This window comes from Loxodonta africana, chromosome 19 (assembly GCF_030014295.1).
Source record: "Loxodonta africana isolate mLoxAfr1 chromosome 19, mLoxAfr1.hap2, whole genome shotgun sequence".
Classification (NCBI taxonomy): Eukaryota; Metazoa; Chordata; class Mammalia; order Proboscidea; family Elephantidae; genus Loxodonta; species Loxodonta africana.
The window spans coordinates 52,765,131-52,789,117 of record NC_087360.1 but is presented as its reverse complement, the minus strand read 5'-3'; the positions used below and the strand labels follow the sequence as shown (position 1 = coordinate 52,789,117).

The 23,987-nt window shown below is 53.4% G+C and overlaps 2 protein-coding genes across 3 annotated transcripts; one reads left to right on the top strand and one right to left on the bottom strand.

The window, feature by feature from the left end:
* The first annotated feature begins 481 nt into the window (after window positions 1–481).
* On the top strand, window positions 482–15,670 carry FHIP2B (FHF complex subunit HOOK interacting protein 2B). Of its 2 annotated transcripts, XM_064272723.1 has the most exons (17): window positions 482–575; window positions 5,662–5,740; window positions 7,689–7,861; window positions 8,499–8,603; window positions 8,714–8,836; window positions 9,066–9,290; window positions 9,404–9,600; window positions 9,937–10,045; window positions 10,481–10,557; window positions 11,119–11,308; window positions 11,912–12,057; window positions 12,173–12,301; window positions 12,484–12,574; window positions 12,812–12,955; window positions 13,318–13,458; window positions 13,734–13,834; window positions 14,048–15,670. In XM_064272723.1, the coding sequence occupies exons 1-17, from the start codon at window positions 531–533 to the stop codon at window positions 14,172–14,174; spliced, it is 2,202 nt and encodes a 733-aa protein (XP_064128793.1). In that variant the 5' UTR covers window positions 482–530; the 3' UTR covers window positions 14,175–15,670. The 2 variants fall into 2 exon arrangements, with proteins under 2 accessions (XP_064128793.1, XP_064128794.1); XM_064272724.1 differs by lacking the exon at window positions 12,812–12,955.
* Window positions 15,671–16,962: 1,292 nt separating this feature from the next.
* Window positions 16,963–20,209, bottom strand: NUDT18 (nudix hydrolase 18). Its single transcript, XM_003412485.4, has 3 exons — window positions 20,020–20,209; window positions 18,505–18,718; window positions 16,963–18,280 (listed from the first exon to the last, which is right to left on the bottom strand). Exons 1-3 carry the CDS (start codon window positions 20,179–20,181, stop codon window positions 17,685–17,687), a joined length of 972 nt encoding a protein of 323 aa, XP_003412533.1. The 5' UTR covers window positions 20,182–20,209; the 3' UTR covers window positions 16,963–17,684.
* Window positions 20,210–23,987: the final 3,778 nt, after the last annotated feature.

Sequence of the window (23,987 nt, the reverse complement as noted above, 5' to 3'; positions counted from 1 at the left end):
TACACTTAACAGCACATCCCAATTCAGACCACCGCATTTCAAATGCTCAATAGCCACATGTGGCCAGTGGCTACTGTTTTGGACAGCGGGGATTTACAAAACTTCGATTCATGGAGGAATTAGACCCTCATCAGGATAACCTCCCGGACCCACACGCCCTTCACTAAGGGTCGTTCGCTCGCTGCCACCAGGCTCCCCAAGGTGCGGCGCAAGGTGTCCGCGCTCCCGCTCTCCAGCGAAGCGTGAACCTCCTCCTCCACGGCGCCCCTCTGCAGCGGACGGCTCTCAGTCTCTCCGCGCCGCTGGCTCCAAGGCCCAGTCTTTCTCTCCCCGGAGCCCGGGCCACGTCGGCACCCTGCTCGGCTCCCGAAGCCGACGGGCGGGCGGACGCCCCTAGCCGGGCCGGGGCGGGCCGGGCCGGGCTCCGCCTCCCTCGCGCCGCGCCGCCCGGGCCGCCTCCTCCGCCCGAGAGCTCCGCCACCGCCGCCGCCGCCGCCGCCGCCGCCCGGGAGCTGGGCCGGGCCGCCATCATGCTGAGCCGGCTCGGGGCGCTGCTACAGGAGGCCGTGGGGGCGGTGAGGCCGGGGCGGCCGGGGCGGGCGGCCGGGGCGCGCCGGGGCCTAGGCCGGAAGGGCGGGCGCGGAGGCGGGGAGGAGCCGGCGGGCGCGAGGGAGGGCGCAGGGCCGCCTCGGGAAAGGGACCCTCAGCCAGGCCGCAGCGCCCCTGGCCGGTCTTCCTTTCCCCCCACCCCCGCTCCGTGGCGCGCCTCCCTCGGATCGTTCCCTATTTCCTTCCACTTGCTTCTTTCCAATCGTACCTTTTTCTCAGCTCGCCCTCTGGTCGCTCCTAGTTCCCTAAGCTTTCTCCCCACATTGTTTCCTGTTTATTTTACCTGTTCCCGGAGTCTCTCCCAATTCCCAAACTCTTCTCTTCCCAGGTGCACCCTTGTCACCAAATAGTTTCTTCCCAGCCCCCCATCCCCACCCCCTTCTCTTTCTTCCTTCCCTTCCCTCCTCCCTTCTTGGTCACCTGGGCTTAAATAAAGAAGTCCCTTCGCTCCTCTGACTTCTCAGACAACTCCAAGGCCCTATTCAGATGGAATGTTCTGACCCTGACCCTTTCTCCACCCGCCCTGTCACGCCTCAACTTGGGAAGTGCCCGGGCCTGAAGGACCAGGTTCTCAGGATTCAGCCCTCCAAGTAGGGGTGGGTGGGCGTCTAGCCCAAGAAACAGCGTTCTGCAGTGTAAAACGCATTTTTCCAGGATATTCTCTCTCACTGTACAAGCCCGATTGAGTCCGGGAGAATCAGCCCGTGGTGGGGCCTGGGACTGCCATGTGTGGACGATTATATTGATTTTTCACATTCCATCATAGCTTGTGTTTTTGCCATTTCCCAGAGGGTGTAAAGACCGGTCAGAGACTGCCCATCACTTTGTTTTCAGCAGGATCCAAGTGCCACTGTAGAAAGCTGCTTGTAAATAAAGCGGTTTAGATAGGGTGGGGGCTTGCTCTCTATTTAAGGTGACCCTGCCAAGACGCTGTCTGTGAAGTCAACAGTCCTTTTGTTTCATAGTATAATTCTCCCCCTAATTGATCAGCTTAATATTGATCAGCTTAATGTATCAAATTTTCCCCCAAGAAACAACCCAGAGTCTGACTCCCTCTTCCCCCTCCATACCAAAATCAGAGCTCCTTATGAATAGCAGACTCAGCCTTAGGGAAAACTGAAGAAAAACTCTGCTCCTTGGCCCACCTTTCTTCAGCCTTCCTGCAGCCCTCCTCGTCCCAGACGTCCAGGTTCTTGGGGGCATACCACCTAGGGAACGCTTCATATGGCGGGGGGGGGGGGGGGGGGGGGGGGGAGCCGGCTAGATGGGACAGACAGTATCTTAACCCTGAGAAGTCACTTTGTAATGCTCCCAGCACAGGAATTTCAGGCATCGGTGACCCTGGTCTAGAGAGAAATTTTTAAGCCCCTCGGTGTAAAGTGATAGATGGTGCTTAGAAGTTTGGCTGGTCCTGTGTGGTCATTGGGAACCACGTCTTCCCTCTCCACCTTCCACATCACGGGTCTAGGTCTTTCCTTGGGTTCAGGCACCAGGTTAGTGTATGACCCTCACGAGTCAATTGACTCCTCGTCAAGGAGGAGGAATGCTCCTTCCTGTACTCTTTTTACCAGATAGAATAGCAATCATTATGGCTCTTTTTAAAAATAATATCATTTAAAAAATAATATATCTAAAAATAATAATACTATCTTCAAAAAAAATTTTTTTTCTTTTAAAGAAATACAATTTCTTTGGTCTGGAGTTATAGTACTGAGTAATACCAAAACCAAACCCCTTGCCATCGAGTCAAATCCAACTGATAGCAACTCTGTAGGATGGAGAGTCAGGTAAATATCCCCCTTCTTTCTTCTAACAGGCTGTGTTGGCTAACCAGCTTTGTGTTGCTTCTCCTGCTTTCACTGGATTATTCTCTTTGATTTAAGCCCAGCTGAAGGCTTTAAAAACCAAACCCATTGCCGTGGAATCAATTTTGTCTCATAGCGACCTTATAGGACAGAGTAGAATTGCCCTGTAAGGTTTCCAAGGAGCAGCTCGTGGATTCAAACTAATGATCTTTTGGTTAGCGGCGGAGCTCTTAACCACTGCACCACCAGGGCTCCAGCTGAAGGCTTTAGACTATAAATGAATTTTGAAGCTAGATGAGACCCCATCACAGAAACTGTAAGATAATTATGCTGGTCAAGGGTCAGAAGACTTTCCAAAAGACAAGGAAATGTGGAAAGAATGTCTTAAGGAGTTTGTTGAGACAGTGGGTAAATACTGATGAGTATTTACTATGTGCGGAACACTTTAAGAGCAGGCAGAGGTATAAGACACAGAAGCCTTGCCTTCAGGGAGTTCACAGTCTAGTGGAAGAGATGAGTGCTTAACCAACAATTATATTATCACGTAGAATGTGATGAGATGCAGCCACTCCATATGGACAGTATGTGTGGGATGACTGGGAGGTGCTACTTCCATAAGGGTCACAGCCCCTACAACCTTACTTTAAAAGGAGATGAGATTGCCTGGGCAGCGGAAAGAGGAGTGTTTCAAGGTCTCTGATTCAGTGTTATCGCCTCCTTTCTCCTTGTAATAGCCTTCTAAGCACTCTTCCTGCCTTTGTGTCCCCTCCTCCACATGACTGCCAGATGAATCTTCCTAAAACCCTGCTCAGATGTAATTGACCTGCCTGCAAAAAAAAAAAAAAAAAAAAAAAAAAACAGACCTCTTAGCCTGGTATTCAAGGCCCCACTCGCTCTCTCATTAATCCAACCTTGTCCCAAACACACTTTGCAGAGTTCCTTCCACAAGAAATGACTTTCCTTCATTTCTAATTGCTGAAATCTGGCCCAGTTCTTCAAGGTTCAGTTCAGGTGTCACCTCCTCAGTAGAACCTTCCTGTTCCAACTTGTTAGGAGTGACCCCTCGCTCCCCGAGAGGTCACTTTTCCAGCTCCCCTGTGGTATCACAATACTACCTGGTAGTTTAGTTATTCGGTACAATTTTATATTCTCTTCTTGTCCATGGTACGTTTCATGAGCGCTAGGTCTTAGTCATTCTTGTATTGCTTGTGGTGTCTAGCAGTGTCTTGCACATAGTAGACACTCAAAAGATATTTCGTGAATAAGTTAATTAGGGATTAAGTATTCAGTTCTTTGGTGCAGTAAAGCATGAGGTTAGAAAGAGATGTGTGTGGGCCAGAACCCTGGAGAGGGCTTTGTGGAGCTGGTGGCCCTTAGCTGAACCTCCCTGGGGACTGCTAGGATTGAGACAAGGATAGAGGAATAAAGGGCCTTCTGGACAGAGGGGTGGCCCAAGGAGCAAAGACACAGAGGTAGAAATGAGCATATGTGGACAGGCAATATCTGATGGTGCGTTTTTCCCTGCAAACATTTACTCTTCAAGGAAAGAGAAGAAATGCCTTTTTTTGGAGAAGTTTTCAGGAAAAGTGGTTGTTATCAACTCCCAGCCAGAGTGTGGAAATGGAAGGAACGCTTGTGGAAAAGGAAGAGGCTTAGGGGTTTGCCATAGCAGAATTAGAATTTTCCAGGGCCCAAGGAAAGAGCCAGTGGAGGAGTGGACAGGAAGGACAAGAGCTAGCCCAAGGATGAGTAGAGGTGCACAGCCTGAGTCTTGGACAAAAGATCAAAGCACATTATAAGTAAGGTACTTTCTTAATATTATGCTAACATCTAGCTAAACCCAGCTTGTCATGGCCTTAAACACAGATTGTCATAGACCATCAGACTGAGAGGGACCTGAAAGCTTTGTCTTTAGCATGCTTTCTGTTTGCTTTTGTTATCTGGGGGGCTCTTTGGTTTTTCTATATTATCTCTATTGTGGAGTCCCTGGATGGCGGAAATGGTTCAGCAGCACAGCTGCTAACTCAAAGGTTGGCAGTTCGAACCCACCCAAAGGCACCTCTGAAGACAGGCCTGGCAATCTGCTTCTGAAAGGCCATAGCCTTGAAAACCTTATGGAGCAATTCTCTGCACACATGGGGTCACCATGAGTCAGAATTGACTCAGCGGCAACTAACAACAACCTTTACTGTAGCGTAACCATGTTGTATTGAAATTATCTGTTTCGATGTTTATTTCCACCACCGAAATTCTTAGCTCCTCCAGGACAGAGGAAACCTTGGTGGTGTAGTGATTAAGTGCTATCTATGGCTGCTAACCAAAAAGTCAGCAGTTCGAATCCACCAGGCGCTCCCTGGAAACTCTATGGGGCAGTTCTACTCTGTCCTATTAGGGTCGCTATGAGTTGGGAGTGACTCCACGGCAACAGGTTTGTTTTTTTTTTTTTTTTTTTGGTTTCTAGGACAGAGGAGGAAACCCTGGTGGCATAGTGGTTAAGTGCTACAGCTGCTAGCCAAAGGGTCGGCAGTTCAAATCTGCCAGGCGCTCCTTGGAAACTCTCTGGGGCAGTTCTACTCTGTCCTATAGGGTCGCTATGAGTCAGAATGGACTCGACGGCACTGGGTTTGGTTTTGGTTTAGGACAGAGGAGGCAGTGGTGGTTCAGTGATAGAATTCTCACCTTCCACACGGAAGACCCAGGTTCGATTCCTGGCCAGTGCACCTCATGCGCAGCCACCACCCGTCTGTCAGTGGAGGCTTGCATTAGCTATGATGGTGAACAGGTTTCAGCAGAGCTTCCAGACTAAGCCAGAATAGGAAGAGAGGGCTGGCTATCTACTCCCCAAAGCCAGCCTATGAATCACAATGGTTTGATCCACAACCAATCACAGGGGTGCAGGACCGGCAGTGTTTTATTCCGTTGCGCAGGGGGTCTCCATGAGTTGGGGATGACTTGATGGCAGCTAACAACTGCCGGTACAGGGACTGTCGAATCCTGGCATGTAGCAGAAGCACCGCATTTCCAGCAGGAGAGGGGCCAGGGGACTGTGGGCAAGATACAGAGGCAATTTGTATGTGTCCTGGAGAAAATGTGTTACTCTGCCCTTTGAACACCCTGGAGCAGAGCGCGTCCTCCAGGGCCTAGAGCTGAGCCTGGGATGCCTGTGAGTGAAAGCTAAGTGGCTGGGGCAGCAGGTCTGCGTCATTGTGGGTGGCTACTGCATGGGTTGTCTCTGCTCTCTTCACAGCGGGAGCCCAGCATTGACCTGCTGGAGGCCTTTGTGGAGCACTGGAAGGGCATCACTCACTACTACATCGAAAGCACAGGTAGGGCTTGAGCCCCCCTCACCAGGGGCCCTGAAGGAATTGGGGGGAAGGTGTAAGCAGTTTCTCCACCCAGCTCAGAGATGCTGCTGCCCAGGAGTCAGAGTTGGGGCTGAGTTCATGGAGACAGGGAAGGAGACAGGAATCAGGCAGATCTAGAGCCTCAGCTACCTCTGTTTCTGCCCTTTAGTTGCTGATCTCACCTGGCCCCACCCTCACTTTTTGGGAGAGAAGCTACGAGAGGTGGGACTGGGGACCTGGAGGCTGGGTGTTTCACTGGGCGAACTCTGCATGGCAGCCTAAGGGGTGAGCTTCACTCACCCCCAGCTCCCACTGGGTAGAGGGTCCACGCCTTTGGTCCCCAAGTGCTTGTGCCAGGGTTTACTGATTAAGAGAAAAGAAAGGTATCAAATTCTCCTCTCCCCTTAGCCAACGTAGAGGATATTTCCCAAGTCTATTTCCCAAGTCAAGATTCGGGGTAGGAGGAAAATCAAAACCAAGGCATATACCTGCCCAGGTCAGTCTTCCCAAGCTGACACCCAGAGAGCCAAAGTCTTAGGGTCAGCTGGGCCCTTCAGGATCATACTCTGAGTGAGCAGAATCTGATGAGCTGCTTTGTTGTCAATATGCTGGTATTGGTGGATACAAACTGGTTGCCAAGTCACCTCGTCCTGTGTCCCTAGCTTTCCACCTCCTGGAGTTCAGACAGAAGTTTGGTTCCAGCCTACACCTTTTCTAAAGGCTTTATTTTTAGCCTGAGTCAGTCCAAGAAAATTAAAAAGTGGTCTTTGGACACTGAGGAACCCTTTAGAGTTCCCATAGACGAGGAGTTCTCAGCCTCAGCACTACTGATGTTTGGGGTCGGGTATCTCTGTTGTGGGGACTGTCCTGTGCACTGTAGGATGTTTAGCAGCAACTCTACCCTACATGTCAGTAGTACCACCCTCAGTTGTGACAACCATAAATGTCTCCAGACGTTGCCAGATGTTCCCTGAGGGGAAAAACCACCCCCAGTTGAGAACCACTGCATAGACTGAAGAACTCTGAAGAAGATCCCTTTACAGAGCCCTAGTCCACCAGGAGAGCAGAGAGAAATCCAGAACTGACTCAGACTCTACCTGGGCCTTCACCTGGACTCAGTTCTCTACCTTCCAGAATGATCCCTAGGACCAGAGGAATCAGGAGTGGGTGAGGCAGGCTGCCTTGCTAAAGATTCTATGCCTTAAAAAGAAGCTAGGGGGTGCTCCAAGGCCAATCCCAGAGTACTGAAACTTTTTTTTTTTTTCTTTAAACACTCTATCCTCTGAGACTCCTGGTCTGGGTGGCTAAAAAAAGCCCCACTAACTAGCTCCTGCCATCAGGGCCTGCACAAGGGAGCAGCTTCAAGGCGGAATGAATGGCAGAACACACATTCTTTTTCTGCTTTATAAAATCAGAGTATTATCTCTAGGACATAAACGGGTCCTAGGAGGTTCTCTCTCAAGAAGGTGCTAGAATATAGCTTCTAAATTAGATGACAGAGTCCGTGGCTTCTTACTCAGGCCCAAAGCTGTCAGGCAACCCTAGCTGTCCTTCTGAAGGATCACAGCATGTCCTGTCCCAGGACTTGGAGAAAAATGATGCTACCTGGTCTTTCTGATAAAGTGCTAGGGGCATGCACATTTTGTCAGTCTGAGGGCTATATCCTGGCCACATCCAACAGGTCTTTTGTCTTTTTAAATACAGAGGCCTTTACCATAAACTTCCATTTCCTCTGGTCTTTGTTTGAAGCAAACTTCGTTTCCTCAGTATATTTGTCTGCTCCTGGTTGCCCTCAGCCCTCTGGGCCCCAGGGCTTGACCCCATCTCTCAGACACGACTCCCTCCTCTGCTTTGGCAGGAGTGTGGGTCTTTTCAGGAGGAGGGTCCCTCTTCACCCCGCTCATCCTTTTTTTCCGGAATCTCGGTTTAGATGAAAACACCCCAGCCAAGAGAACAGACATTCCCTGGCGGCTGAAGCAGATGCTGGACATCCTGGTGTATGAGGAGAAGCAGCAGGGGGCCGCCGGCGAGGCTGGGCCCTGCCTGGAGTACCTGCTGCAGCACAAGATCCTGGAGACCCTGTGCACGCTGGGCAAAGCCGAGGTGGGCAGGGCCTATGCCCAGACCCCAGAGTGCCTCCGAGCACCCGCCAACTTTCTGCCAGGGACAGGGCCTCAGGAGGCACCAGGGCACTGCTGGCAGCAGCCTGGAGTAAAAATCCCTGGATTCCAGTCTCTTCTACCTGTGTTCCTCCCAGTCCTGACCTGAGGGTGGGGGGCAGAACAGGGGACTGGTACTGCAGCTTTCTCAGACGATTCCACCAGCCCTGGGGACTCCGGCCCTTGTTTATGTACTTGGGTGTCTTCTCACTGTCAGCATTCATTCAGCAAAGATATACTGAGCCTCAGCCATGTGCCAGGTGCTGTTCTAGATGCTGGGAATACAGCAGTCATTGAAATGGACAAAAATTCCGGCTCCCACAGAGCTTACATTCTAGTGGGGGAGAGAGAGAAGAATCTAATGAACTCATATAAGAGGTTCAATAATGACAAAGTTATCGGGGTGAGGGGGAAATAAAGCAGCGGAGGGGGAGAGGAAGCGCAGGGGAGGTCAGTCTCAAACAGCGTAGTGAGGGAAGAAAGCCTTGTGCAAATGGTGCCCTTGGAGCAGTGACCAAGGTGGGAAATGGGCTGGACACAGCTGCCATCTTCTGACAAGGTGCCCTGTTCCCTGACCTTAGTACCCCCCAGGCATGCGGCAACAGGTGTTCCAGTTCTTCAGCAAAGTTCTGGCCCAGGTGCAACACCCCCTCCTGCATTACCTCAACGTCCACAGGCCTGTGCAGGTGAGGGGCCAAGAAGCCAAGGGGTGCCTGAGGTGAGGGCTGGGGGCAAATGGCCCTCTCTCTTCCCTGCCACCCCATTCCTTTCTGTTTCTACCCTGCTCCCCTTCCAGAAACTTCTCCGACTTGGTGGGACAGTCCCTGGATCCCTCACAGAAAAGGAGGAGGTGCAGTTCACTACCGTCCTCTGCTCCAAGATCCAGCAGGATCCAGCCCTGCTCACCTACATCCTGGAAGTGAGCACTTCTGTGGGGAACAGGCATGGGAGGGCCCAGAACCCCAGGGGGAAGCCCTCTTGGCCCTTCTGAGGAAACAGGAGAGAGCAGGTGCCCAGAGAGGTATTCAAGTAGTTTCCTCTCCCACTTGGTGCAGAGGCCCTGACCTCCAGCACATCCTGCATTCTCAAGGGGAGATCATGAGGAATGGTCTCTACCATAGCCTGGCCTCATCGGACCTTCTCTACAGGGTAAAAAGATTATAGGCAAGAAGACAACATCCAGAGAATCCATCACCCTGCCTAAAGAGGCACCCAGCCACAAGGAGGCTCCTGACAGGGAGTCCAGACTTGACGGGGAGCCCGGTGCGGCCCAGGCCTCAAACGCCCAGCAGCCTGCTGAGACTGAGAACCCAGATGGTGGGATTGGAGAGAGCAACCTGATTACTTCCCTGATCGGGCTGTGCAAGAGCAAGGTGCTGGCTGCACAGATGGAGTGGGCAGAGGATTGGAAAGGGGTAGGGTGAATTATGGGGAGGCGGTTTGGGGTTCAGATGCATGTCCCTGAAGTCATATTCCCATCCCTTAGAAAAGCCGCGTGGCCCTGAAGGCCCAGGAGAATCTGCTGCTCCTGGTAAGCGTGGCTTCCCAGGCAGCTGCCACCTACCTGGTACAGAGCAGCCCCTGTTGCCTTGCAATCACTGAGCACCTTTGCCAGCTGTACCAGTCCATGCCTGCCTTCCTTGACCCTGCAGACATTGCTGCTTTAGAGGGCATCAGCTGGAGGTAAGTCCTTGGCCAGGGAAGGCTAGCAGACATCTTCAGTGGCTAAAAGCCTTGCCTATATTTCTGGTAGATGGCTCCTCTTGTATTCCAAGTGGGATGGGGACCTCTGCTGGCCACCCTCTTCCCAAGGTTCTGGCTGTTCCCCAAGGGCCTTCTCACCCTCAAGGGAGGCATCACTTTTGCTGTCTCTGACCACAAAGCCCCAAATCAAACTGGCCCTCCAGCAACAGAGATTTGAAGGGAGAGGAGAGAGGGCCCAGCTCCCATAACAGTTTTGAGGAAGACCTAGCAGCTCTTCTTTCCCTCCCCAGACTTGGCTCCCTCCTCTCCCTTCAGGTTACCCAGTGCCCCATCTGATGAGGCTTCCTTCCCTGGCAAAGAGGCCTTGGCTGCCTTCTTGGGCTGGTTTGATTACTGCGACCACCTCATCATGGAGGCACACACGGTGAGGAAGAACAGCACAGACGGGGGTTTCGGTGCAGTAGGTGCTCTCCCCAGCTTCACGCCCTTCCCTTCATTGTCTCCATTTCAAGGACCGAGTGGAGCAGGTGCCTGGAAACCTGGGATCTGTCAGGAGCCTAGCATGGCTCTGTGTTGTTGTGAGTTGTCGTCAAGTCGATTCTGACTCATGGCAACCACATGTGTATTAGAGTAGAACTGCTCCATAGGGTCTTTATGACCGTGACCTTTCAGAAGCAGATCTCCAGGCCTGTCTTCTGAGGCATCTCTGGGTGGGTTTGTAGTTGAGGGCATAACTATTTGCACCACCTAGGGATCTTCTGCCCATTGTGTTAGGTGCTGTGCAAGGACATAATTCTTTTTCAGCGGGTAATGGTCAGTGACTGTAAAACATGTTTAAGACATGCTCTTTTGTGCCCAGGTTGTTGCAGATGCCTTGGCAAAGGCTGTGGCTGAGAAGTTATTTGTGGAGACTCTGCAGCCCCAGCTCTTGCACGTGTAAGTGTATGTCCATTTCCCTTGGACATGGCCATGGTCTGGATCAAACCACCCACTCCACCAAGCCCCTTCTTGTCCCTAATGCCAGGAACCTCCTTGGCCAGAGTCACATGTATGGACCCCACTGGTTAATGTTTGCCAAGATGCTCACCTTACAGGCACATAGCTCTGAGCCACATAGGCTAAACAAAGGCCTCCCACTCTTGGACTTCAGGACCTCACTAGGGATGGGAAATGAGCAGAGAGATAATAGCCAAGATGTAAGGAAACCGAGGAAGAGGGTTTTACCACCCCCATGCTCATTCAGGAAATCCTGGTGGCATAGTGGTGAAGAGCTACAGCTGCTGACCAAAAGGTCAGCAGTTTGAATCCACCAGGTGCTCCTTGGAAACCCTATGGGGCAGTTCTACTCTGTCCTTTAGGGTTGCTGTGACTCGGAATCAACTTGATGGCAACAGGTTTGGTTTTGGTTGGTTTATGCTCATTCACTCCCTGCTTCTCCTCTGCTCATCCACCTGGCTGTGAGCACCGAGGCCTAGCTAAAGTGTGCTCTTGCTATAGGTGTGAGCAGAGCATCCTGACCTCCACCGCCCTGCTGACGGCCATGCTGCGCCAGCTTCGGTCCCCTATTCTGCTGCGTGAGGCCGTGACTTTTCTCCTGGGCACAGAGCGGCAGCCTGAGGCCCCTGAGGACAGCCCCCGTACCCTGTGTGCCCACCTCATTGGGCACTGTGACCACCTCTCTGATGAGGTAAGGTAGGCGGGGCCATCAGCCCCACTTGCTCCTTTCCTTCCAGATCCTGCCTCTCATCCTTGCCAAAGGGGTTTCCTGATCACTCCTTCCCATTTTCAGTAGCTTTCCCAGGAAATTTTCTCTGTCTTTGAGGCATTGAACCCCCCAAAACAGTAAAGTCACGAATGACAGCAAACTGCTTACGTCATGCGGCAATTTTCTGTGATGGCATACTTTTACAGCATGTTATATTTTGCAAATCGCATTTATGTTCACTTGGCTTGTTTGAGGCTGACAACCACTCTGTGAAGTAGGTGAAGCTGATACTCCTATTTTACAGACATGAAAACTGAGGCTCAGAGAAGCCAACTAGCTTGCCCAGTATCACATGAAATTAGTAACAGGACAGGGACCACTCAAACTTCCTGGTTCCTAGGCCAGCACCCATCCACTCTCCCCAGAACCTGCTGCCTTGGTCCCCGGCCAGGGGAGCCACCTCCTTAGAAGACGTTTCTTATCTGAGCAATTCCAAGGCACCCCTTGAAGCTGCGTTGGTGTTGGATGCCTTGGTTTCCCTGGAGAGGGGAAGGGGCCATTCTGTTGACCCCTTTCTGGCCCCAGATCAGCATCGTCTCCCTGCGGCTGTTTGAGGAGCTGCTCCAGAAGCCGCATGAGTGGGTCATCTACAGCCTGATCCTGCGCAACCTTGAGGGCCGCCTCTACGTGGCCCGGGGCTCGCCCGAGCCTGAGAACTATGAGGACACCCTGTAAGTGCAAGTAGGCACCTCTGGGAGGCCTCGGGCTGTTCAGGACCCACCCCAGCCCTCAGCACACCCACACTCATTCTTCCATGGGTGTGTGCTTCGTCTGCCCCGGCCACAGGGATCTGGAGGAAGACCCCTACTTCACTGACGGCTTCCTCGATTCCGGCTTTCAACCCTCCTCAAAGCCTCCCCCAGTTCCTGCCACCAACTCAGATGGCAAAACAGCAGTGACTGAGATCGTCAACAGGTGGGAAATAGGGTAGGAAATTGAGCTACTTGGAGTTTTGTTCTGTCTCTGGCTATAACCCTAATGGGGTCCAGCCAGGGCGGGAGTGCTTCCTCAGGGCTGGAGATCCCATAGACCCAGGCTTGGGGAAAGTAGGGCGAGCCCAGGTGGAGCACCCCCATACCTAGGCTAATGTCTCTCAGTTTCCTCTGCCTGGTTCCTGAGGAAGCCAAGACATCAGCTTTCCTGGAGGAGACTGGCTATGACACCTACGTCCATGATGCATACGGACTGGTAAGCGTCTAGGACTGGTAAGCATCTAGGCCTCTGCCAGCACCCACCTCTCATCCCTCAACACGTTGGTTTGATAAACTCTACGTTCCCCCTCTTTGATCACTATCTCTGGCCCCAGGTGTTCCGAGCTCTGGCCAAAAGCTCCAAGCCCGTCCTTCCTGGGTGGTGTCCCTTGGTCTGCTGGCCTCTCCTGACCACTGGGCCCAGTTCCTCAACTCTCCCCCTCTCCTGTTTCAGTTCCAGGAGTGCAGCGCCCGAGTCGCCCCCTGGGGTTGGCCCCTGGGCCCCACACCCCTGGATCCCCACGAGCCCGAAAGGCCTTTCTTTGAGGGTCACTTCTTCCAAGTGCTCTTTGACCGGATGTCCCGGATTTTGGATCAGGTAGCCAACGGGACTGGGCCCCGACAACAGGGCAAGGACCCATAGGAGAACTCCAGCCTCGTGCCCTCTTAAGTACCTCAGGAGAGGGGCTGCTTCTTGGGGTCGACTCCTCTTCAGGTCTTAGGTTCCACAACAGCCCCTCACCCCCCATCCCAACTTTCCCTGGGCGAGAAGCCCCATCTTGCCTCTGCTCTACACGTCCTAACATGTTCTGGCCCTCAGTCCCAGGGAATACATGACACATACATCACGTGAGCCTCCCACCCCACACACGTTCACACTGGCCAGGCGCCTTGCTGGGGGAGTGACAAATGCTCACCAGCCCTGCCAGCCCTCAGCTTTGTCCACCATGTTCCCTATAGCCATACAGCCTGAACCTGCAAGTGACCTCAGTCCTGTCCCGGCTCGCCCTCTTCCCCCACCCCCATATCCATGAGTATCTCCTGGATCCCTACATCAACCTGGCCCCTGGCTGTAGGAGCCTGTTCTCTGTGCTTGTCAGGGTAAGTCTGCCTGGGCCCTGTGGGTGGGGAGTAGGAAGAAAGGGGAATAAACAAAAGGCAGACTGCACTGAAGGCATCTAGGACAGGGTGGTTGGGGGCTGGAAGAGTGGGCACCCTTGCCCTGCATGGGGAAAGCCCAGATACACACACACAAACACACCCATGACACAGCAGAGTCAGGGGGCCCTGCTAGAGTGTCACTGGCACCTGGTACCCTGAGAGAGGCCTCAGTGGCCTGGTTCCCCCATCTCAGTCTTCCCTTGGTCCCACTCTAGGTAATTGGAGACTTGATGCAGAGAATTCAGAGGGTACCCCAGTTCCCAGGCAAACTGCTCCTGGTGCGAAAGCAGCTAATGGGTCAGGTCCCTGGGGAACAGTAAGTATCCAGGGGAAGTGGGTGCCCAAGGAAGTGCCTTGAGGGTGGAAGGTGGAGCGCTGTAGGTTGTGGGAGGTGCCAGACATGGAGAGCATATGACAGCCTGTTGCCCTCTGTCTTCCACCTCTGGTTATGCCATATGGACACCAGGATGTCACTCTGGGCACACATCCACTTCCTCTCAGTCATGACACCCATGCTGTCTCCCTCCAGGCTGGACCATCAGACCCTCCTTCAAGGTGTGGTAGTACTTGAGGAATTCTGCAAGGAGCTGGCCGCCATTGCTTTTGTTAAGTTTCCCCCACATGGTCCTCACCTGAACCTCTCCCCACCCCCATAAGGGCATGTCTGAGCCAGAAGGATGACGGGTGGAGAGATTCCTGTCCATACTTCTGCCCAAGAGCTGCCTCCTGCCTGGCATTCCTGCCACCACTCTCCTCCCAGGAGTTGGGGGCTGGGCTTGCCTCCTCTGTATCCCAGGGACCTCCGCCTCTGCCAAAGCCTGGGCTTCAGCTCCCAGGTTAACTAAGAAGACCTTGGCTTGTTGACCAGACCGGACTGGGTTTCAGGGAGTAGCCCTCAGAGGCACCAGATGCCACAGGAGCTAAAGAGATGGCTTCCCAGGCAGCACGGTGTCCTCGGGGCCTTCTCAGAGGAGCTGAGTGATGGCCAGATGAGCACCCGGACCCCAACCTCATGTTTTCTGCACATATCACCCTTCTGGCCAGGGCCAAGACCTGCAACTCAATTCTGGAGGCAAGAGCGGGAGTGAGCAGATGGCTCCAGAGGCTGCTCAGGAACCTAGGCCAGAGACAGGGGGCACGGGGGCCCTGTTCCTGTCATATTAGGTACCACAGAAGCTCCTGAGACTTGGCATTTTTCTTCCTTGGCTGGACCCATGGGGAAGGGGCAGTGAAGGAGAGCAGGGGAAGCCCCCTCTGCCTGCTCTGCCCTCCTGGACATGATTGCAAAATTCCCAAGCACCTCATGGCAAATGCCCAAAGCATGCTCCGCACCCAGGCGGGGGTAGCTGCTAATGAGAACCTTGATGCACTGCAGCCAGGGCGGGAGAGGGCCTGGGGAGCTGGGGAGCTGGGTGCCAGGCTACAGCTACAGCTGGTTTCTCTCCGGCGCCTTCTGAACCCGTCTCAGCAGGTCCACAACACCTGGGCACAGAGGCTCAGAGACCAGACCTTGCCCTTAGCATTCTGCCCAGCCCCCAGTATTCTCGACAGAATGCCCTTCTAGAGGGGCATGTGAGGCCAGTATCCCACCCGACTAGAGGCCCCCAAGGCCTGGCAGGGAGGGGCTGAGGCACAGGCAGCCAGTTCTGGCGTTGTTCTCCCTGCGTGCCCTCCACGGCTGGGGCTGTCACCCCACCCGCTCCGAATCTGTCTCGACCTGCAGGAACACACAGGCGGCGCCAGGCATTACCTCACGTCAGGACTGCAGCTGCTGGCTTCGCTCCTGGGCAAGGAGGAGCAGGCCAGAGCCCCTTTCGCTTCCTTTTCCTGCCCATGTCGCTTCTAGAAGCCGGGCGCAGGTTGCCAAGAGGTGACATGAAAGAGGAGGAAACTCAATGACCTCTACCTCTCCACGTTCCTCCAAGCTGGGGAGGACTTAGCTGCTGCTCAGAAGAACGCCGTGCATTTGTGCGTGTGCGCGTGTTGGTGTGGGACAGGAGAGCAGATCTCAGTGGATGAACTGTCTGGACCCGTAGATTCAGAAAATGCTCAAGGGTCTGGGCGTCACAGGCCCTCCACTCTCAATGCACTTTGGCATTTGCATGGCACCTTCCCTGAGACAGCACAGCAATAAACGGTGTGGTTGCGCGGACACAGTGGCTCTGTTCTTCTCCCTTTGCGTCCTTCTACCCAGGGATCCACTGCTAATTCGGACCCCTCTTTCTCCCCAAGGGAAGACAAATTAAATTCCTTTTCCGGCACTGTCTGGAGGGGGTGGTGTGTGGTGGGGTGGTAAACAGAGACAGGCTCTGGCAGTGCAAATCCGATGTTCCTCAGCCTCTGCCAGGAATCAGGCTCTCTTGGCCAAGCATCAGGATTTCTGCTCAGCTCACCTACAACTAAGAGCCGGCTAGCCTTAGAGACAGACACCATGAGGGACTGAACCGTCTGTTAGCATCTATACGTAGTTCTCATTTTTATGTGTTTATGTTGTGTATGACTGTTTTGGTCTTAAACAGTGGGCCAGATGTTTTTAAAACGTCCCTAAATGTGTGTGTATTGGAGGGGGAAGGGAAGGCTCAGCTGACAACTTGGGGAAGGGGCTGATCAGTGGCTCTCGATGTGGCGTGGTGCACGTTAGAATCTCCTGGGTTGCTTTTTAAACTACCAGTGCCCAGGCCCCTCCCTCCCCCAGTTAAATCAGTATCTCTGGGGGTGGGGCCCAGAGTAGGTGTAAAAGCTCCCCCAGGTGATTCTAACTTGCACCCAGGGTTGAAGGCTACTTGGCTAAAATCATGGGAGCAAACATTATTAGCCTTCTAAGTGGACGTGGCCAGGTGGGTCCCTCAGAGTGGACACTGAGAGGGGTAGACCAAAAGAAAGGGTTTGGTTCCATCTTGTGGAAGATGTTTGTCCTCAGAGAGGACATGGAGGATTCCTGCAACAGTTCCAGAGGCCAGAAAGATAAGATGGCAGCAGCTGGAGGCCTCCAGCCAAGAGAGGCAGGGAGGGGAGCTGGGGAAGGAGCCTTTGAGGTTATCTTGGGCCTTCAGGGTAGAGTGTAGTTACCTTGGGAGAAAGGAAGTCCATGCGTTTCCCTGCATAGAATCAAAAACCTGTACATTATATACAATGATAAATATAAAATTTTTGTTTCCTTTGGCTTTCCCTTAAATTTTAGTACAGATCTTAAAAAAAAAAAAAAAAAAAAATCCTACCATGGTTCAGCTGGGGCTAAGGGGAAATGGAGAAAAGGCTTTGGTCCAGCTTGGGGTAAGGTTGTAAAAAGGCAGAGGCACAAGCCTGGGGGCCGCTAGGAGTGATGGGGAAGGGATCTGAGACAGAGAAACTCAGGGAGAAAGAAACTCCAGCAGAGAGGCAGGGGCAGCATTTACGACCCTGCTCCCACCTGAAGCTCCTCCTGGCATTTCCACCATTCAAACCTTGAAGGGGCTGGAGTTTTATTTTAATAGGGATGTGGTTCTCTCACAGTCACGTTCCTGGCTGGCAAGATGAAGAGCACCCCAGTGGGGTCGCTTACACCTAAAGCTTGCGGCCTAAAGCTTGCCTGCCCCAGCCACTCACCCTCTAGCAGGCTGGCCCCTCCAGCATCAGCACGCCATTTGGAAAAGGCCAGGGTGACCGTCTGGTGGAACAAGGGAAGCAACTCCTCTTTTCTAACAGCAGTCCTACCTTCCAGCTCACTTCCTCCCCACAGAGACATTTAGGCAGGGAAGGCCAGGTAAGCAGCACTTATTTACTTCAGCAAGGGGCCTGCTCCCCACATGCCCCTTTCATGTTCTAAGTGCCTGAGAGGACTCAGATGTAGGCATGTATGGAGGTGGACACAGGAAATGATGACTATATGACTTCTCAGGTTCAGACAGTTCCCACATCCCCTTATGAAATAGCTTCAGTTTGCCCTCAGGGCAATCAGGTCCCCGAGCTCTGGACTCCTTGCTTGGTTAAAGGCACTGTCCTTCTTGGTGGGTGTGATGTAGGACCTGCTCCATAGCCAGGGAGAGATGGGAATCCCCTGAGAATCAAGAAAACTGCCCCTGCTCCCAATGCAACAAGATCCCTGGTCTCCAGCTTCCTGTCTCCCTCAGAGGAGAGATGAAGCCGTGGTGGAGGAGAGCAGCTTCTTGCCCACTCCTGGCCCCTTCCTATCTGTTGACTGGGATGACAGATGACTCCTGAAGCCTCTGTAAGAGCTGGCTTTGTAGGTCCTTCTCTACTACCTTCCACCAAAAGAAGTTCTCACCCCGAATCTTCGGGGGCTCATTTTGGATACCTGGGTTCCGGAAAGCCACTGTCACCAGCACATTCAGACAGATGCCATCTGTGTGGTCTTTGCCCAGATGCTGCAGTCCCAGCAACCCCTTGGTTTCCACTGCCAAATGGTGCAGGGTCAGACACTCCTGTAACAGCCGCAGGACGGCCATCTTCATGCCGCCCCTCTGCTCCATGGGGGTGAAGCCACAGGCCGTGATGGGCAAGTGAGGCATCCCCACGGTGCCCACCAACACCCACACAGTCTGGACACTGGTAAAGGTGGCCACGAGCCGTTGGCAGACCAGACTGCAGGGAAGCTCTTGGGGTAAAATTAGAGGGTGCCTAGCTTGCTGGCAATATTGGGCAGCTAGCTCTACCAGGTACAGCATGTCGTGGGCTCGCAATGGAGTAGGCAGGGAGGTTCGTGGGTACCAGCCAGCCTGTAGGGACTCTGCATCTGCATCCTTAGAAGTCTTGAGAATTCCACCTAAGGGGATTTGGGAGACAGGATAAGCAAAAGAGAAGTGCCTGGTCCGGCAGAGTAGAACAGACCCCCAGGCTCTCTAGCCCCGACCCAGGGAGGAGGCCCAGAGTTCTCAGGCTTGTACCAGCCACAAGAGGGCTGGCTGCGGAGGGGCTCGGCTCGTCTCACCTGAAGACAAGCTGGGGGAAAAGGTGTCAATTGGTCCCTGCCACCAGGCAACACTGTACCTGTGGGGCGAGCGAGGAACACAAAGCGGACCCAGGAGGGGCCCCGTTCCTCCACAGACAGCAGAGTCAGAGGCTCACACTGCAGTCCGGCCTCCTCCTTCACTTCGCGCTTCAGTGCCTCCACGATGGTCTCTCCCGGCTCCATTCTCCCGGCGGGTAGGTACCAGGACCCACGGCATTCTCGCTTGGCCTCCTGGATCAGTAGCACCTCATCCTGAAGGGAGAGAGAGGATCCTCACCCCCCCACCACAGCTGGTCTGGGAGCTCCAGTGCTGAGAAGTCCAGAGGAGCAGCATAGCCCCAAGCCTTTCCTTGCTGTGGGGCCTGATCACATCTCACATTCATTCTGCCTAACACGCCCCTCCTGACACCCAGCTGCCATCGCATCAACTCCAACTCATGGTGATGCATTATGTATTAGAGTAGAACTGGGCTCCACAGGGTTTTCGAGAGCTGATTTTTTGGAAGTAAGACCACCAGGCCTTTCCTCCAAGGTGCCTCTGGGTGGACTTAAACCTCCAACCTTCCGGTTAGCAGATGAGCACGTTAGCCATTTGCAGCACCCAGGGAGTCCTCCTTTCTGATGGCCACCGTCAAATGGTTGAGCTATCCAGGAGTACCTTCTGTAATTCTTCCCTCTTCAGATTCAGAAGGAGCCCTGGTGGTGCAGTGGTTAAGAGCTCAGCTGCTAACCAACATGGTCAGCAGTTCAAATCTACCAGCTGCTCCTTGGAAACCCTATGGGGCAGTTTCACCCTCTCCTACAGGGTGACTATTCTGACTCGACTGCAACGGCTTTGTTTTTTGGTTTTAGATTCAGGAAGACTTCCTCTTGAGAAAGGGGCTGAGATTCCTGGGCGCTGCTTCAGGGGTTGGGCGTGTGGCCCCAGAGTGAGACTCACTATGAGTCCTGAGCTGAATCATGTCTATATTTGTCACTATGTATCTAGACTCGCCACATAGTTGATAAACTGCTTATGACTCGTCCTTTCACTAATGGCTACATTTTGAATCATGCCCTTCCTCAACCCTATGTAACCCTATGTATGGTCCTGGCCCCTTCTACCTGTTATTACAGCAACTTGTACAGGAAAATCAGTACCAAAAAGGGCATTAGACAGGAATCAGAAGGCCTGAGTGTAAGTGTGGGTTCTGCTATTGCTATTCGTGGGGCCAAGGGGAGGTCTCCGATCTTCAAGAGCCCACTACGTGCCAAGCACTGTACTGGACTCCTGGGAAAGGAAGATGAGTAAGACAGCCCTCCCCTCAAGGTTCTGAGGCCTAGGGGACAAACCTGGGAAAGAGTTCCAGAGCCCCTGGGCCTCAGTTTCCTCCTCTGTACATCGGGATGATAGCAGTCCTGGACCGCACCAGGTTCAAATGCTAGTGTAAGTGAAAGTGCTTTGCAAAACTGGAAAATGCCACACACAAGCGAGCTGCGGTTGTCTCCACCTGGGCTGCCTGCGTGCTCCAGAGGCCCGGCGGTGGGGCTGGCGGTCGGCCGCGGCCACTCACCTGCTCGTTGAGGAACACCGCCAGCACGACGTAGCAGACGTTCTTCCGCAGCCGCACCGGGGCCACCAGCTCCTCGGCCGGCACCGAGTCGCAGCTCTGCACGAGCGGCCCCCCGCCCTCCAGCACGTCCGCCAGCGCCCCCGCCAGGCCTTCAGAGGCCATCGGGTCCCGTGGGAGGCGGCGGGCGCTGACCGCGCAGAGCAGCCCGACGCAGTGCGACGCGAGCCGAGCGTGTGGCCGGCCGGTCTCTCCCCACCCCCTGCCGCGGCCTCGGCCCGGGCGCGCTCGCGAACGCGGAAGGGCCGGCGAGCCCTCGCCGCTGATAGGCTGCGCGTCACCGCGGCCGGCCCCGGTTGGCTGGCCAGCGCAGGGCCCGGAGGGGGCGGAGCCAGTCCAGAGGGGCGGAGCCAGTCCGGAGGGGCGGAGCCAGTCCGGAGGGGGCGGAGCCAGCCCGGAGCGCAAGGGGAGCCGCCGGGCAGCGCGGCCTCCCGCCGGGCGTCGGCTGCTCCTGCAGCCTCCTCTGTCTTTCGGGATTTCTCCCGCCGCCGACCTCGCTCATTCCTTTAGTGCGCACTTGCCTCTACTGGTTCCGAAGGTGACGTCATCCTGCCTGCCGGGTGCAGAGACGCCCCAGTGGCTAGCGACGATGACGTGACAACGAGCGCGATGACGTCACGGGGCTTTGGCACGCGGCTTAGATCCACTTTGGAACTTTTGTTGTAAACAAGCAATGCCCTTACTCCAGAGGATCACTTTCCAAATGACTTTCTTCTTTCAATGTCACATGGCAGGGGAGACCTAACCCCCGTGTTGGAGATTCTAGTTGGGGAGATGGACATATACATATAAAAAAGGCATCTGAGGGTTATAAGCTAAGTGCTAAATGAGTGATGTGGCAGGAGGTGTGACAGGCACTCGGAGAAGGGAGAGGTCACCTCCGGGATGACCAAGGTGTGGTACGGCGGGCGGGGGGGTGGGAGGATAGGCTGAGAGAGGGCCTGGAATCAGACCGCCAAGCCTCATCAGTGTAGGACGTTACGCTTCTTCCTCTTTGTTTCCTTCCACGAGTACACGGGCCTGGCACATTGAGAACAGGGTGTGGGTTGTTTTGGTGAGCTCTGCTTCTCTCCCAGGCTGACCTTTCCTCCTCAGAGCTTCCTTTAACCTCCTCAAAGGACAGGAAGTCTGGACCAGCTGGAATGAAACTATGAAGCAAGCCAAGTCTGGGCTCCTCACCTCCATTTAGGCCTCCCCTTTACTCTTTCCCTCCTGCTGGCTTTGTGTCCCTCCCTTTTGAGAGAGTGCCTGTGGTGAGATGGATAAAGCATTGGACTTGAAGCTAGAAAGTCTGGCCACTGCCCCTGGCTTGCTCTATGCCCTTGGGAAAGTTATGGGCCTCCGTTTCCTCATCTGTAGAATAAATAGAATCATAAAAACTCTTCACAGGGTTGTTTGGGAGGTGAGGCGAGATGTTGTGGGAGTTGCTCTGTGCACTGTCCAGTGTTGGGCAGAGGGAGGTGCCATCATCCGGCAGCCCACCAACCCTCCAGGCTGAGCCCTCCTGGCCACAGGACTTGCAATGAAAAAAGGCGCTCCCCCTCATGAAATATGCCTACAGGGCCACCATAGCACTAAACTTTACTCTCGGGAACTCCAGCCACACTATGTTTGCCTCTTTAGGCCCTTCTCATACATACTGACACTAACTGCAAGTTCCCTGGAGGTAGGGCCCTATGTTCAGCCGCAGGACAGCCCCGGTGGGCTCGTGAACTTTTGAGACACTTGGTGAATGCTGCTGCCCTCAGCCATATCCAAGACTTCCTTACCTCCCAGACAACTGAACTTACAAGACTGAGAGCCAGGACCCCAGGACTGCAGAGCAACTTGTTAACTTATTTGCTCTATGTGTGTGTGTTTATCCCTTGGTTTTCCCATCTGTGAAGTGGGGACAGCATTGGTCCCAGACGCCTTTCTGCCTCCCAGGGATGATTTGAGAGGGAGTGAGGTCATGTCTGGGCAAGGCTCTGAGAGCCTCAAAGGCAGCCTAAGATAAACACCAGACAGCCTAACTGCCTGGAAGAGCGAAGACTACAACAAACCGCGGCTCCACTCCCCCCATTATCACTGAGGGAAAGTCTTCCTCTGCTACCCCAAGTGGGCCTAATCACCGCTGTGGCGAAGATCACATGAGGCAATGGAATGTGCAAAAGTCCCTTGTAAACTGTGAAGGGCTGCACACATGGGAGGGACTGTTCAGCCCTTTCCCAATGCTAAAGGAGACAACAAAGACTCTTCTCAAGGCATTGAGAGGAAGAGAGCATATTCAAGAGACCCTGAGACAGAAAGAGGGAAAAGCTGAGGAGGGAGAGGGGCTGAGATAGAAAGACACGGAGGCTGAGGCAGCTAGGTGCTGAAAGAGACCCAGCCAGTGAGGGTGGTCCTCTAAAACCAGGAACCAAGAAAGATCTCTGTCAAGTTAGGTCTGTGTCCTCCATTCCCAGACAGGGAAGAAAACTGGCTGGTGTGGGTGCCACTCAAGCAATACCAGTGGAGCGAACAGGAACAGCCTGACTGGTACAGTACCATGCTCCCAACACCTATGGGAGAGAAGCCTGGGCCAGCCATTTCAAGGTGCATACACGTGTGTGCGTGTGAACACGTGTGCGGAAAGGCCTGTAGTAGGGAGCATCAGGGACAAGGGTGGGGCAAGAGTATCTGTGACACTAAAGGCATGTACAGAGTAGCAAATCTTCTTGTCTCTTAACAAAGCATGAAAGGTGAGGAGGGCCATAGCCCAAGCTTCCAGGCCCTCTTACGAAAGAAGTCTGGCTCAGGCTGGGCTCTGCCACTAGCTTGTTGAGTGACCTTAGAGGAACCACATCTATTCTCTAGACCATCTGTGAAAAGAAGGCATTATTGGATCCTGGATCAGAAAAAGGACATTAGTGAAAAGCTGGTGAAATCCCAGTAGAGTCTGTTGCTTTGTTAACAAAGTTGTATCAATGTTGATTTCTTAAAAAAAAAAAAAAATTTTTTTTTTGATAAATGTACCATGGTGTCTTATAAGATGTTAACATTAGGGGAAGCTGGGTGAAGGGTAATTGGAAACTTTCTATCATATCTTGCAGCTCTTCTGTAAATCTAAAATTATTTCAAAATAAAAAGTCTAAACAATTTATAAGAAAAAGAAGGTATTGGATGCGAGGGGATATACATGCTCTGAGCTCATGTCCAGCTCTGAGGGCTGTACATGTGAAATCTGGCCAGTGAGAGGGGCTGGAAACAACAGAAGATTGACAATGGGGATGCTGGGACAGGCCTGTGAGAAGCAGAGGCCCAAAGGGCAGGTCTAGACTGGGGTCAAGCAGCCGCCGAGCCTATATGAGATACAGTGCTATCGAGTGCCCATAGGCCCAGTCTCAGGGTCCGTGCCCACCTGGACCCGGCCAGCCCTGGAACAAATGAACACGGATCCACCTGCTGTTTATAAGCAGTCAGACCACATATGACCTCTGGGATGGGTCACCATGATGGGGTAGGGGTGTGATGCAGATTGGGGGAGGTCTGTGTGGGGAAGAGAGGCCCAGTGACTCCTTAATGGCAAAAGTTCAGAGCACCATCTTTCCACAGCAGGGACCCTGTACTTTGGGTTCTGGGGTGACATCAGGACACGGCTATACACAGTGAAATGTAAGTGGGAATGGGTCATTCAGGGCTACTTGGAACATGATCAGACATAAAGTGCTTAATGTTGGAAGGAGGAGGACAGAGAAGAGGGCAAACCCATCTTTAAACTCCATTAAGAGCTCAGACTATAATGTAAACGAGATGGCTTGAGTCAGAAAACTTGGTTCAAATCCCAGTTCTGCCACTCAAATAGCTGTGTGACCTTGGGTGACTGTCTTAACCCTAATCTGCCCATATCCTCATCTGTAAAATGGAAATAACATCTACCTCAAAATGTTGGT

What these genes read in the sequence shown, in the direction of transcription:
- FHIP2B (XM_064272723.1), top strand. Translation starts at nt 531, where the DNA reads ATGCTGAGCCGGCTCGGGGCGCTGCTACAGGAGGCCGTGGGGGCG. An exon ending in TCGGGCTGTGCAAGAGCAAG is followed by an intron (nt 9,291 to 9,403) that starts GTGCTGGCTGCA and finishes CCCATCCCTTAG; the next exon opens with AAAAGCCGCGTGGCCCTGAA. An exon ending in TCCATGATGCATACGGACTG is followed by an intron (nt 12,575 to 12,811) that starts GTAAGCGTCTAG and finishes CTCCTGTTTCAG; the next exon opens with TTCCAGGAGTGCAGCGCCCG.
- NUDT18 (XM_003412485.4), bottom strand. Translation starts at nt 20,181, where the DNA reads ATGGCCTCTGAAGGCCTGGCGGGGGCGCTGGCGGACGTGCTGGAGGGC. An exon ending in CGGTGTTCCTCAACGAGCAG is followed by an intron (nt 18,719 to 20,019) that starts GTGAGTGGCCGC and finishes CTCTCCCTTCAG; the next exon opens with GATGAGGTGCTACTGATCCA. An exon ending in GTTCCTCGCTCGCCCCACAG is followed by an intron (nt 18,281 to 18,504) that starts GTACAGTGTTGC and finishes AAATCCCCTTAG; the next exon opens with GTGGAATTCTCAAGACTTCT.